The sequence below is a fragment of the Scyliorhinus canicula genome, chromosome 18 (assembly GCF_902713615.1).
Source record: "Scyliorhinus canicula chromosome 18, sScyCan1.1, whole genome shotgun sequence".
Classification (NCBI taxonomy): Eukaryota; Metazoa; Chordata; class Chondrichthyes; order Carcharhiniformes; family Scyliorhinidae; genus Scyliorhinus; species Scyliorhinus canicula.
Window position 1 is genome coordinate 39,893,236 of NC_052163.1, and position 14,297 is coordinate 39,907,532.

The following is a 14,297-nucleotide window of genomic DNA, read 5'->3' on the forward strand; positions in this document are numbered from 1 at the left end:
TTTTGGCAAATTTGCATTTTAAAGCAAGACAACTAGTCTCATTTTAATGTGCAGTTTCACGGGGTGCCCGAGGCATAGGATCTATCTCCTCTGCCTCGCGACCTCGGGCGAGGACCGTTCAGTACTAGGCTCCACAAACGGGGACCAGACAGAACAACAATCATGGGGTCTCCCAGGGGATTGGAGGCCCTCAAGAGCATGCCCTTTGGGCAGAGTGGTACCCTGGCCCTGCTGGCACCACTCAGGCAACCTGGCAGTGCCAGCTGGCAGGGGCACTTTGCACTGTTTTGCATAGTGGCAATTGGGCCTGGGGTGCCCTGTGCGGATGGGGGTGTGTGTGCGTGTGAATGTGCATAAAAAGTGCATCAACTCATTGGGACTGTCAAGTTCATTGGAATTATCAGGTGTAAGGTGTAAGCTTAAAATGTGTGGGAGGTGGAGCATGTGTTTGTATTAAGTTGGAAAAGAAGCTATAAAGGATTATGATGGGATGGGTGGAGGATCAGAGGTTGGTATGAAGGCTATGAGTGGCCGGTGCAAAGGGGGGGGGGGGGGGGGGGGTCATGGGCATGAGATGGCATGGATGAGGCATGGGGAATGTGCAAGTGCGAGAACACCAAGGTGGGACTTTCGTCCAAGCTGCATCCACACCATCTGGAGCCCCGGAAGCGACCCCTGCCCCCACCCCACAATGCACTATGGAAGAGTCTCCAGGCTGCCCTCACTTTTTAAGCACATTCATGTTTATTTCTAACAATCTTAAACGGCAATTTACTTCTCCCAAAGGGCACATGACCTTCCCCAAAGATGCCTTCGGACTATATTCAAAAGTGTGCCCCACCTCCCCAATTAGCTCCGGTAAAGCTTAGACCTTCTCCTCCCCAGTCTAATGCGCATAGATCATATTTCCCACTCCCTCCTTGCAAAATCAGAGCAAATATAAGGCAGCTATACTTTAACATGTGTAACTGCCTCCATGAACCACAGAAGTCCTAAGTTCAACCCTCCACCACAAAAATAGTGGGGGCTAGGTTTGGGGACGGGACGTCTGGCGCCATTTTCACATAGATGGAGAGTCTGCCCATCTGCATGAAAAGTCTGGCCCCAGTCTCCTTTCTGCCCAACCAGCCAAGCCAGGAAATTTCCCACCTTCACTACCCACATAGAAAACAAAAATCCAGCCCAGCGCCTATGCTCTGGATTGTCTTTTGGTATTGGGTAGTATGAACTATGGGGCGATACAATGCATGCTATGCCTATTATTAGAGTTATCTATATTGAGCCTCCTAACTAATTAGAATTTTATTCTATCCGATATGTTTTGTCATGAATGAATCTGATATAATATTGATATTTCTCAAAATAAATACTTTAAGATCAACTGCACATATGATTTTCGCTTAAAGATGTTCCAGCACTCTAAACGGTTGCTCTAGATAATTTATCACCAAAAATATATGGATAGGCAATTTTCTAAGACAGTTTTCTGAGACTTGGAGACATGCATCAGTAACTCTTTGTTTTAAACTTAATGATATCTCATTAAAACCTATTATTTTTACAGGTGTATTGTACCAAAAGTTAATTATTTCTGAACACGGACTGAAGAATAATGTATTTCCACACTGGGAAAAGTAGGTATGATCAAACAGTGATAACTGGACAAAAGTATATATGGAATAAATGGCAATATGTGACATATCTGACAACTTGGCAATGTGGTCCACACACATTGGGAACCGTGCCAGCTCTGGGCTGGAGACTCAGTGTGGCAGGAATGTGACTATTGCTAAATAACACTCGAGGGAAAAATAGCTTTTCTCCCCGTATTTGAAATGAAAAAAATGAAATGAAAATCGCTTATTGTCACAAGCAGGCTTCAAATGAAGTTACTGTGAAAAGCATCTAGTCGCCATATTCCGGCGCCTGTTCGGGGAAGCTGGTACGGGAATCGAACCGTGCTGCTGGTGTACCTTGGTCTGCTTTAAAAGCCAGCTCTTTAGCCCTGTGCTAAACCAGCCCTGTGCTAAACCAGCCTATTGTAACACCAGCAAAATGGTGGTGTATTCTCAGAAATCTTACAAGTGGCTTGATTAGGATCAAATTAGTATTGTATAAAACCTGTGGAAATGTCTTAATGTGCCGATGAAAACCTTTATTGCAGTAAGCAAGCTGTTTTATTTTTTAACAGTCAAATGTAGGACAGAAAATGGGACAAAAGCACGGGAGTTCATTATGGATGTTTTGAAGAGTCCAGTCAGTTCACATAGTTGATGTTTGAAGCAGTTAAAGAGGAAAGCAATATACTCACGGGCGACATTATGTTTTTCATTTTATTTTGAAGATTAAAAGGGCAGCGAATGAGAAGCTAATCTCAAAGGAAGGAACTTTGAAACACACACTGAAATTAAGCAACATTGCTGACGAGGAGAGACAGAAAGTGCCAAACACTTACAAGAAATAGACACATAGCTCTCTCAGAGTACTCCCATAGAGAACCACCTGGATCTTAAAGGGGTTCTGTCATTGCCTTGATAGATCAGGGACCTAGGCATTGCTCAGACTGCATACCCTGCATTGTCCTGTATAACTCTGCCATTCAAAGGATGATCTGGACCCGATGATTCCTGAGGTGGTGGACTTGCATGTTTTGGAGGTAGGCTCTATGGAGAAGGCCATCAGTTGGTAGATTCCTCAGAGACTGCTGCAACGTGAAAGGTGGTTGGCTACTCCTGTGCTGCAAAATACCCGCATGATTGAGGAGGTGCTCCTTTCATGGCAGTTGGTACTGTGTGGGAGCTGCTGTTAGTTGTATTTGTGGAGTCTCTGCCCAGGCAGGCTAGTGATTCCATTACAAAACCATAAGACATAGGAGCAGAATTAGGCCACTCGGTCCATGGAGTCTGCTCCGCCATTCAATCATGGCTGAGATTTTTCTCATTCCCATTCTCCTGCCTTCTCCCCATAACCCCTGATCACTTATTGATCAAAAACCTATCTATCCCTGTCTTTAAGACACTCAGTAATTTGGCCACCACAGCCTTCTGCGGCAAAGAGTTCCACAGATTTACCACCCTCTGGCTGAAGAAATTCCTCCTCATCTCTGTTTTAAAGGTTCATCCCTTTAGTCTGAGATTGTGTCCTCTGCTTCTAGTTTTTCCTACAAGTAGAAACATTCTCTCCACGTCCATTCCATCCAGGCCACACAGTATCCTGTAAGTTTCAATAAAATCCACCCTCATCCTTCCAAACTCCAATGAGTACAGAACCAGAGTCCTCAACCGTTCCTCATACGACAAGCTCTTCATTCCAGGGATCATTCTTGTGAAAGTCCTTTGGACCCTTTCCACGGCCAGCACATCCTTCCTTAGATACGGGGCTCAAAACTGCTCGCAATACTCCAAATGGAGTCTGACCAGAGCCTTATACAGCCTCAGAAGTACATCTCTGGTCTTGTATTCTAGCCTTCTCGATATGAAGGCTAACATTGCATTTGCCTTCCTAACTGCCGACTGAGCCTGCACGTTAACCTTAAGAGAATCCTGAACAAGGACTCCCAAGTCCCTTTGTGCTTCTGAATTCCTAAGCATCTTCCCATTTAGAAAATAGTCTATGCCTCCATTTCTCCTTCCAAAGTGCATAACCTCACACTTTTCCACATTGTATTTCATCTGCCACTTCTTTGCCCACTCTCAGCCTGTCCAAGTCCACCTGCTTCCTCAGTACTACCTACCCCTCTACAGATCTTTGTATCATCTGCAAACTTAGCAACTGTGCCTTCAGTTCCTTCTTCCAGATCATTAATGTATATTGTGAAAAGTTGTGGTCCCAGCACTGACCCCTGAGGTACACCACTAGTCACTGGCTGCCATCCTGAAAAAGACCCCTTTATCCCCACTCTGTGCCTTCTGCCAGTCAGCCAATACTCTATCCATGCCAGGATCATACCCTGAACACCATGACTCTTAACTTATTTAACGGTCTCCCATGCGGCACCTTATCAAAGGCCTTCTGGAAATCCAAATAAATCACGTCCACTGGTTCTCCTATGTCTAACTTCCTTGTTACTTCCTCAAAGAACTCTAACAGATTTGTCAGACATGACCTCCCCTTGACGAAGCCATGCTGACTCAGTCCTATTTTATCATGCACATCCAAGTACTCCACGATCTCATCTTTAATAATAGACTCTAAAATCTTACCAATGACCTATAATTTCCCGTCTTCTGCCTCCCTTCTTAAACTGGGGTGTTACATTAGCCACTTTCCATTCCTCTGGGACCCTTCCTGCCTTCAATGATTCCTGAAAGATCATTGCCAATGCCTCCACAATCCCCTCAGCTATCTCTTTTAGAACCCTGGAGTGTAGTCAACAAAGAACAAAGAAAAATGACAGCGCAGGAACAGGCCCTTCGGCCCTCCAAGCCTGCGCTGATCCAGATCCTCTATCTAAAACTGTTGCCTATTTTCTAAGGATCTGTATCCTTCTGCTCCCTGCCCATTTATGTATCTGTCTAGATATATCTTAAATTACACTATCATGCCCGCCTCTACCACCTCCGCCGGCAATGCGTTCCAGGCACCCACCACCCTCTGCGTAAAGAACTTTCCACGCATATCTCCCTTAAACTTTTCCCCTCTCACCTTGAACTTGTGACTCCTAGTAATTGAGTCCCCCACTCTGGGGAAAAAGCATCTTGCTATCCACCCTGTCTATATCTCTCATGATTTTGTAGACCTCAATGAGGTCCTCCCTCAACCTCCGTCTTTCTAATGAAAATAATCCTAATCTACTCAACCTCTCTTCATAGCTGGCGCCCTCCATACCAGGCAACATCCTGGTGAACCTCCTCTGCACCCTCTCCAAAGCATCCACAACCTTTTGGTAATGTGGCGACCAGAACTGTACACAGTATTCCAAATGTGGCCGAACCAAAGTCTTATACAACTGTAACATGACCTGCCAACTCTTGTACTCAATACCCCTTCCGATGAAGGAAAGCATGCCGTATGCCTTCTTGACCACTCTATCGACCTGCGCAGCCACCTTCAGGGTACAATGGACCTGAACACCCAGATCTCTCTGTACATCATTTTCCCCAGGGCTTTTTCATTTACCGCATAGTTCGCTCTTGAATTGGATCTTCCAAATGCATCACCTTGCATTTGCCCGGATTGAACTCCATCTGCCATTTCTCCGCCCAACTCTCCAATCTATCTATATTCTGTTGTATTCTCTGACAGTCCCCTTCACTATCTGCTACTCCACCAATCTTAGTGTCATCTGCAAACTTGCTGATCAGACCACCTATACCTCCCTCCAGATCAATTATGTATATCACAAACAGTGGTCCCAGCACGGATCCCTGTGGAACACCACTGGTCATAGTTCTCCATTTTAGGAAACTCCCTTCCACTACTACTCTCTGTCCCCTGTTGCCCAGCCAGTTCTTTATCCATCTAGCTAGTACACCCTGGACCCCATGAGACTTCACTTTCTCCATCAGCCTACCATGGAGAACTTTGTTAAATGCCTTACTGAAGTCCATGTATATGACATCTACAGCCCCTCCCTCATCAATCAACTTTGTCACTTCATCAAAGAATTCTATTAAGTTGGTAAGACATGACCTTCCCTGCACAAATTCATGTTGCCTATCACTCATAAACCCATTTTCTTCCAAATGGGAATAGATCCTATCCCTCAGTATCTTCTCCAGCAGCTTCCCTATCATTGATGTCAGGCTCACCGGTGTATAATTACCTGGATTATCCCTGCTACCCTTCTTAAACAAGGGGACAACATTAGCAATTCTCCAGTCTTCCAGTACATCACCTGTGTTCAAGGATGCTGCAAAGATATCTGTTAAGGCCCCAGCTATTTCCTCTCTCACTTCCCTCAGTAACCTGGGATAGATCCCATCCAGACCTGGTGACTTTTCCAACTTAATGCCTTTTAGAATACCCAACACATTCTCCCTCCTTATGCCGACTTGACCTAGAGTAATCAAACATCTATCCCTAACCCCAACATCCGCCATATCCTTCTCCTCGGTGAATACAGATGCAAAGTACTCGTTAAGAATCTCACCGATTTTCTCCTTTGTCCTTGAGTGGGCCACCCCTTTCTCTAGTTACCCTCTTGCTCCTTATATATGAATAAAAGGCTTTGGGATTTTCCTTAACCCAGTTTGCTAAAGATATTTCATGACCCCTTTTAGCCCTCTTGATTCCTCATTTCAGATTGGTCATACATTCCCGATATTCTTCCAAAGCTTCGTCTTTCTTCAGTCGCCTAGACCTTATGTATGCTTCCTTTTTCCTCTTAGCTAGTCTCACAAATTCACCTGTCATCCATGGTTCCCTAATCTTGCCATTTCTATCCCTCATTTTCACAGGGACATGTCTGTCCTGCACTCCAATCAACCTCTCTTTATATCAAGCCTTCCATATATCAAATGTGGATTTACCTTCAAACAGCTGCTCCCAATCCATATTCCCCAGCTCCTGCCGAATTTTGGTATAGTTGGCTTTCCCCCAATTTAGCACTCTTCCTTTTGGACCACTCTCGTCTTTGTCCATGAGTATTCTAAAACTTACGGAATTGTTCCCAAAGTAATCCCCGACTGAAACTTCAACCACCTGGCCGGGCTCATTCCCCAACACCAGGTCCAGTATGGCCCCTTCCCGAGTTGGACTATTTACATACTGCTCTAGAAAACCCTCCAGGGTGCTCCTTACAAATTCTGCTCCATCTACACCTCTGACACTATCCCAGTCAATGTTAGGAAAATTAAAATCTCCTATCTCCTATCACCACCACCCTGTTGCTCCTACATCTTTCCATAATCTGTTTACATATTTGCACCTCTATCTCATGCTCACTGAGGTCTGTAGTACAGCCCCAACATTGTTACCGCACCCTTCCTATTTCTGAGCTCTGCCCATATTGCCTCACTGCTCAAGTCCTCCATAGTGCCGTCCTTAATCACAGCTGTGATAGCCTCTCTGACCAGTAATGCAACTCTTCCACCCCTTTTACCTCCCTCTCTATCCCGCCTGAAGCATCGATATCCTGGGATATTTAGTTGCCAATCATGCCCTTCCCTCAACCAAGTCTCAGTAACAGCAATAACATCATACTCCCAGGTATTAATCCAAGCCCTAAGTTCATTTGCCTTATCAACTACACTTCTTGCATTGAAACAAAGGCATCTCACACCACCAGTCCCTTTGCGTTCATCATCTGCTCCCTGCCTACTCTTCCCCTTAGTCACGCTGATTTCATGATCTAGTGCCTTACAGGCTCTAGTTACTACCTTCTTACTATCCACTAACCTCCTCATTTGGTTCCCATCCCCCTCCCCAACAGCGTTAACAAAAGCACCCCCAAGGACATTGGTTCCAGTCCGGCCCAGGTGTAGACCGTCCAATTTGTAATAGTCCCACCTCCCCCAGAACCGGTCCCAATGTCCCAAAAATCTGAACCCCTCCCTCCTGCACCATCTCTCAAGCCACACATTCATCCTGCCTATTCTTTCATTTCTATTCTGACTACCATGTGGCACTGGTAGCAATCCTGAGATCACTACCTCCTGAGGTCCGACTTTTTAACGTGGCTCCTAACTCCCTAGATTCTGCTTGTAGGACCTCATCCCGTTTTTTACCTATATCATTGGTGCTGATATGCACCACGACAACTGGCTGTTCACCCTCCCCCTTCAGAATGTTCTGCAGCCAATCTGAGACATCCCTGACCCGTGCACCTGGGAGGCAACATACCATTCGGGAGTCTTGTTTTCGACCATAGAACCGCCTATCTACTCCCCTTACAATTGAATCCCCTATGACTAAAGCCCTTCCACTCTTTTTCCCGCCCTTCTGTACAGCAGAGCCAGCCACAGTGCCATGAACCTGGCTACTGCTCCCTTCCCCTGGTGAGCCATCTCCCCCAACAGTATCCAAAACGGTATACCTGTTTTGGAGGGAGATGACCGCAGGGGACACCTGCACAGCCTTCCTACTTTTTCTCTGCTTTTTGGTCACCCATTCCCTTTCTCCCTCAGCAATCCTAATCTGTGGTGTGACCAATTCGCTAAACGTGCTATCCACGACCTCCTCAGCATCGCGGATGCTCCAAAGTGAGTCCATCCGCAGCTCCAGAGCCATCATGCGGTCTAACAGGAGCTTCAGCTGAACACATTTCCCGCACGTGAAGGAGCCAGGGACATCAGCCACGTCCCTGAGCTCCCATATTGAGCAAGAGGAGCAGAACACTGGTCTGAGATCTCCTGCCATTTTTAATCTTAAGCTTAACTTAGTCCAACTATAATATCAAATAATAGATAAATGAAAAAGTAAAAAAAAGAAAAATTGTTACCAATCACACGATAAAAAAAAATAGAAACGGAAAACCCTTACCTTATCAATACACCTCAGGGAAAAGAAAAACTACTTACCAGTCACCAGCCAATAACTTACCTGTTGGCTGTAACGTCACGGTTCAACTTCTTTCTACTTCTACCTGCCCTCTAGCATCCCTCTTGATCTTTACTCGCTGGGATCCTTACAGAGATTGTTTTTTTTTGGTTAGATGAGGAGGTAGGGAGGGAAACACTGAAGAGGTGTTTGGGGTTTAAGTGTCACTTGACAACAGCTCATCCACAATCCATCTTCTGGATACAGTGATCGCAATGCACTGATGCAAATTTTCCACGCAACATCCAATCAGCGGCTCCGCTGGTCCAGGTGATTTATCCACCTTCAGACCTTTCAGTTTCCCCAGAACCTTCTCCTCTGTAACGGTCACTGCCTCACCTCTGCTCCCTGGTTCTCCTGGAGCTGTGGCATCCCACTGGTGTCTTCCACTGTGAAGACTGATGCAAAGTAACTATTCAGTTTTGATGCCATTTCTTTGTTTTCTATTATTACTTTTAGCGGGTAGGATTAAGGAAAACCCCAAGGCCTTTTACACATATGTGAGAAATATGAGAATGACTAGAGCGAGGGTAGGTCCGATCAAGGACAGTAGCGGGAGATTGAGTATTGAGTCAGAAGAGATAGGAGAGGTCTTGAACGAGTACTTTTCTTCAGTATTTATGAATGAGAGGGCCCATATTGTTGGAGAGGACAGTGTGAAACAGACTGGTAAGCTCGAGGAAATATGTGTTTGGAAGGATGATGTGTTGGGCATTTTGAAAAACCTGAGGATAGACAAGTCTCCCAGGCCTGACGGGATATATCCAAGGATTCTATGGGAAGCAAGACGTGAAATTGCAGAGCTGTTGACAATGATCTTTTCGTCCTCACTGTCAACAGGGGTGGTACCAGGGGATTGGAGAGTGGCGAATATCATGCCCTTGTTCAAAAAAGGGAATAGGGATAACCCTGGGAATTACAGGCCAGTTAGTCTTACTTCGGTGGTACGCAAAGTAATGGAAAGGGTACTGAGGGATAGGATTTCTGAGCATCTGGAAAGACTGTTTGATTAGGGATAGTCAGCACGGATTTGTGAGAGGCATGTCTTGCCTTACAGCTCTTATTGAATTCTTTGAGTAGGTGACCAAGCACATGGATGAAAGTAAAGCAGTGGATGTGGTGTACATGGATTTTAGTAAGGCATTTGATAAGGTTCCCCATGGTAGGCTTCTGGCGAAAGTAAGGAGGCATGGGATAGTGGGGAATTTGGCCAGTTGGATAACGAACTGGCTAACCGATAGAAGTCAGAGAATGGTGGTGGATGGCAAATATTCAGCCAGGAGCCCAGTTACCAGTGGCGTACCGCAGGGATCAGTTCTGGGTCCTCTGCTGTTTGTGATTTTCATTAATGACTTGGATGAAGGAGTTGAAGGGTGGGTCAATAAATTTGCAGATGATACGAAGATTGGTGGGGTTGTGGATAATGAGGAGGGCTGTTGTCGGCTGCAAAAAGACATAGATAGGATGCAGAGCTGGGCTGTGAAGTGGCAGATGGAGTTTAACTCTGAAAAGTGTGAGGTTGTCCATTTTGGAAGGACAAATATGAATGCTGAATACAGGGTTAACGCTAGGGTTCTTGGCAATGTGGAGGAGCAAAGAGATCTTGGGGTCTATGTTCACATATCTTTGAAAGTTGCCACTCAAGTGAATAGAGCTGTGCAGAAAGCCTATAGTGTGCTAGCGTTCATTAGCAGAGGGATTGAATTTAAGAGCCGTGATGTGATGATGCAGCTGTACAAAACCTTGGTCAGGCCACATTTGGAGTACTGTGTGCAGTTCTGGTCACCTCATTTTAGGAAAGATGTAGAAGCTTTGGAAAAGGTGCAAGAAGATTTACCAGGATGTTGCCTGGAATGGAGAGTAGGTCTTATGAGGAACGGTTGAGGGTGCTAGGCTTTTTCTCATTAGAACGGAGAAGGATGAGGGGCAACTTGATAGAGGTTTATAAGATGATCAGGGGAATAGATAAAGTAGACAGTCAGAGACCTTTTCCTCGGGTGGCACAAACCATTACAAGGGGACATAAATTTAAGGTGAATGGTGGAAGATATAGCGGGGATGTCAGAGGTAGGTTCTTTACCCAGAGATTAGTGGAGGCATAGAATGCACTGCCTGTGGAAGTAGTTGAGTCGGAAATATTAGGGACCTTCAAGCGGCTATTGGATAGGTACATGGATTACGGTAGAATGCTGGGAGTGTAGATTGATATGTTCTTAATCTAGGACAAAAGTTTTCACAACATTGTGGGCCGAAGGGACTGTTCTGTGCTGTATTTTCTATGTTCTATTACCTCTCCAGCCACATTTTCTAGTAGTCCAATGTCTATTTTTGCCTCTCTCTTACCTTTTATATATTGAAAAAAAACTTCCTATCTTGCTTTATATTACTAGGTAGCTTGCACTCATGCTTCATCTTCTCCCCCCTTACTGCTTTTTTAGTGGACCTCTGCTCGTTTTTAAAGGCTTCCCAATCCTCTGGCTAATCCTCGCCACTTTGTATGCTTTTTCTTCAGCTTTTATGCTGTCCTTGACTTCTCTCGTCAGCCATGGATGCCTTGTCCTCCCATTAGCATGTTTCCTCCTCCTTGGGATCAATTTCTGTTGTGCCTACTGAATAACCCCCAAAAACTCCTGCCATTGTCGTTCCATTGTCTTCCCTGCTAGGCTCCTTTTCCAATCAACTCATGTCTTTGTAGTTGCCCTTATTTAATTGTAATACCGTTACATCTGATTGCAGCTTCTCCCTCTCAAACTGCAGGGTAAATTCTATCATATTGTGGTCACTGCTCCCTAAGGGTTCCTTCACCTTAAGTTCCCTAATCAAGTCTGCCTCATTACACATCACCAAATCCAGAATTGCCTGTTCCCTAGGTTCTGTCACAAGCTGCTCCAAAAAAATCATTAGACATTCCACAAATTCCTTTTCTTGGGATGTACTACCAACCTGATTTTCCCAGTCCACCTGCACATTGAAGTCCCCCATGATTATTGTAATTTTTTTTACATGCCTTTTCTATCTTTTGATTTTTTGTTCTGCCCCACTTTCTGACTACTGTTAGGAGTCCTGTACATAACTCTCATCAGGGTCTTTTTACCTTTGCGATTCCTCAACTCTACCCACAGAGATTCTATGCCTTCTGATCCTCTGTCACTCCTTGCTATCGATTTAACTTCATTCCTTACCAACAATGCAACCCCGCCCCCTTTGCTCATCTGCCTGTCCTTTCGATAGGACACATATCCTTTAAATCCTCCCGAGTGAATTGAGCAAACCTCCCAGCCAGGATATCCGTGCCCTCCAGTTTAAATGTAACCCGTCCTTCTTATACAGGTCCCACATGCCCCGGAAGAGATCCCAATGGTCCAAAGATCTGAAATCATCCCTCCTACACCACCAGTTTAGCCACGTGTTTAGCTGCACTATCCTCCCATTGTAGATGTTACATTGATCCCTGCAATAGGATAATTCTTCTTTGATGTTACTACAAATAAAGTCTATAGGCTTCAATCATACCTGTCAGCTGATCCACATCTTGGAGATGGACCTTAGAAATTCGACATATCTGTGAGATTCCTAGTTTTCAGATGTTCACATGAGTTATATGACTTAAAGCTTTCTCTCTGGCCTCCACTGGAAAGGTGGCGCACCCTCACCCACTCTCTCTATTCCACTAAGTCTCTTGTACATTGTGAATCACCTAGTGTCATCTTCTCAACCTTTCACGATCGAAGGTTGAATATGTTTAAGCTAGTCGAAGAGCATGCAAGAGTTGGAGCTTCCGTCATGGTAATGGCAGAGGAACATGGGATAGCATCTTGCTCTCAGTACTCCTATATGATGTGAACTTTCTAATCCTCTGTATTGCTGTTGGTTCAGTCGATGAAGAGGAAATTCCTTTACTTTTCCTCAATTTGATTATACTCTGTCCTCCGTTACTCTGATGAGCATGTAGGGAGGGAAAGACTGGATGTGCTCCCAATAATCTGTCTCAGCAATCTTGCCAGCTCCTACTGTTGAAGCTGTTTGCTTTATAGAATCTCATTGACCTTCTCTGCATAGTGTACTGCATGTACCGAATGACCGAGATGCTGGTTCCAGTCCTCTGCCTTGTTGTCCGTAACAAAGTTGAATGTACTCAGCTTTAGTTACCAATTCAGGGATATTTATTGAGTAGCAGGAACAATTGGTGCTAAAATATCTGGTGATTCCGTACAATTAACTTGGAGTTCTGAGCTTTTGCACGAGAGTAAGTATTGTAAGAGGGCAACTAATGAATGTGGTTTAATTACAACGATTTATATGGGCAGACGATAATTATAGTCCATCAAAAGATCTCAGAGAGTTTTTTGAACTTGTATAGTGTTTTAGAAAGGTTAAGGAAAATTCCACATCAGGGTAAAGACATCACCCAACAACATGCTGACGTGACAAAAGACTCAGACACCTGCAGGACCCACATCAGCAAATTGTTGTTGGGTGATCTCTGCAATTTGTTTTCCAACAATCTAAAGTAGCAGACACAGCTAGCGGTGCAATTGTGAGCCATTTCTCTGAAGTTGTGCTCTCTCAATGCGTTGGCTAATAAACAATCGTTCTGTATCTGGGTCCCCGAGATAACTTTATATAATAATCTGCTCCACTACAGTAATTTTCGGGAAATGACAATATTTGGTTTAGAATCTAGACATTTCAGACATTTAGAATCTAGAATTAAAACTGTCCCTTAAACAAAGTGCAGTATTAATAGTGCTTCTATTAATTTGAGTGCCGAACGGGTTACTGATGCCCATGGGGGGAGGGGGATGCAGAGCATCCAATGTGTTCATTTTATTTGCTCTTGTCAGGCCATTGAACTTTTACTTGCACTTACTTATCTGCAGTCCTTAGAGCTGAGAGACGGCAGTGAACACCACAGCCACCTCGCTCCATGTGGTGTGTTAGACACTTTTTGAGACTTCCTCCTAAAAGGACCTAGCAGATTTTCTCCGTGTGGCATTTGTCCAGAGTTGCAGGTCGGTTTCTTTCAGAGTCTGTGCTTTTTGTTCTTCCCTTTTCAATCTTGCTATAATTGAGTATCTTTGCCAGATGCTCCACTTGAAGAACTTCTTTCAAAATGCCACAAAACCGCATGAACTCTCTATGTCACATAGCTGACAGTGACCTCAGTCTTACCACTCCCACAAGCTCCTGCTGCTTTTTTCAGTTCCTTTGTAAGCTTCGTTTACAAATTTCCACCCACTCCCTTGAGTGCTGTGCTATCGTGTAACACGGGGAACAATGTGCGTCTGAAACGCCAGTGGGAACTAAATTTATATGACTGCACAACACCAGCTCCCTTATGACCATTCTCATACTTTGCCAATTCGCTTGCAAATATAAGCGGTCACAGATTTGTTCCTCTGCAATTTCTTCCCCCTTTTTGAAAGGAATGTTCCTTTTTCTCTCTCGCTCTGTCAGGTGTGTCTTCTCTGTGTGTCTCTTACTTGTTTAGATTTAAAAATATCTATTTTCCCCTCCAGATAATGGATTTGTTGAACAAATTTCAAACGGGTGAAGCTGATTTGGAATCAATGGCACTTCTTGATAGGAAGGAGCTAGATTAATGTCATTTGAGAAACATCACTGATCTTTATTGAACAAAACTTGTTTCAGAAAAGACAGGAAGGAAATGAATGTTCCCAAAACTAAGTAGGGACTTTATGGTGGTGTGTGAGGGATGTCTATGATGGTTGTTGCTATATTTATCTGGTTATAAATATGGAAGTCAATATGGTCGCCTTCCTTAATCCTAATTACGTTTGCTCTAGAGTCACCAGGTA

General features: G+C 44.5%; 1 protein-coding gene across 2 annotated transcripts in view; it reads left to right on the forward strand.

The window, feature by feature from the left end:
* Window positions 1–14,297, forward strand: part of LOC119953621 (phosphoinositide 3-kinase regulatory subunit 6-like) — a 165,279-nt gene that overhangs the window by 96,061 nt on the left and 54,921 nt on the right. For both annotated transcript variants that reach the window (XM_038778069.1, XM_038778071.1), the window contains one exon: window positions 1,565–1,634. In XM_038778069.1, the coding sequence (XP_038633997.1) occupies window positions 1,565–1,634 (70 nt within the window). The remainder of the gene's footprint in view (window positions 1–1,564; window positions 1,635–14,297) is intronic.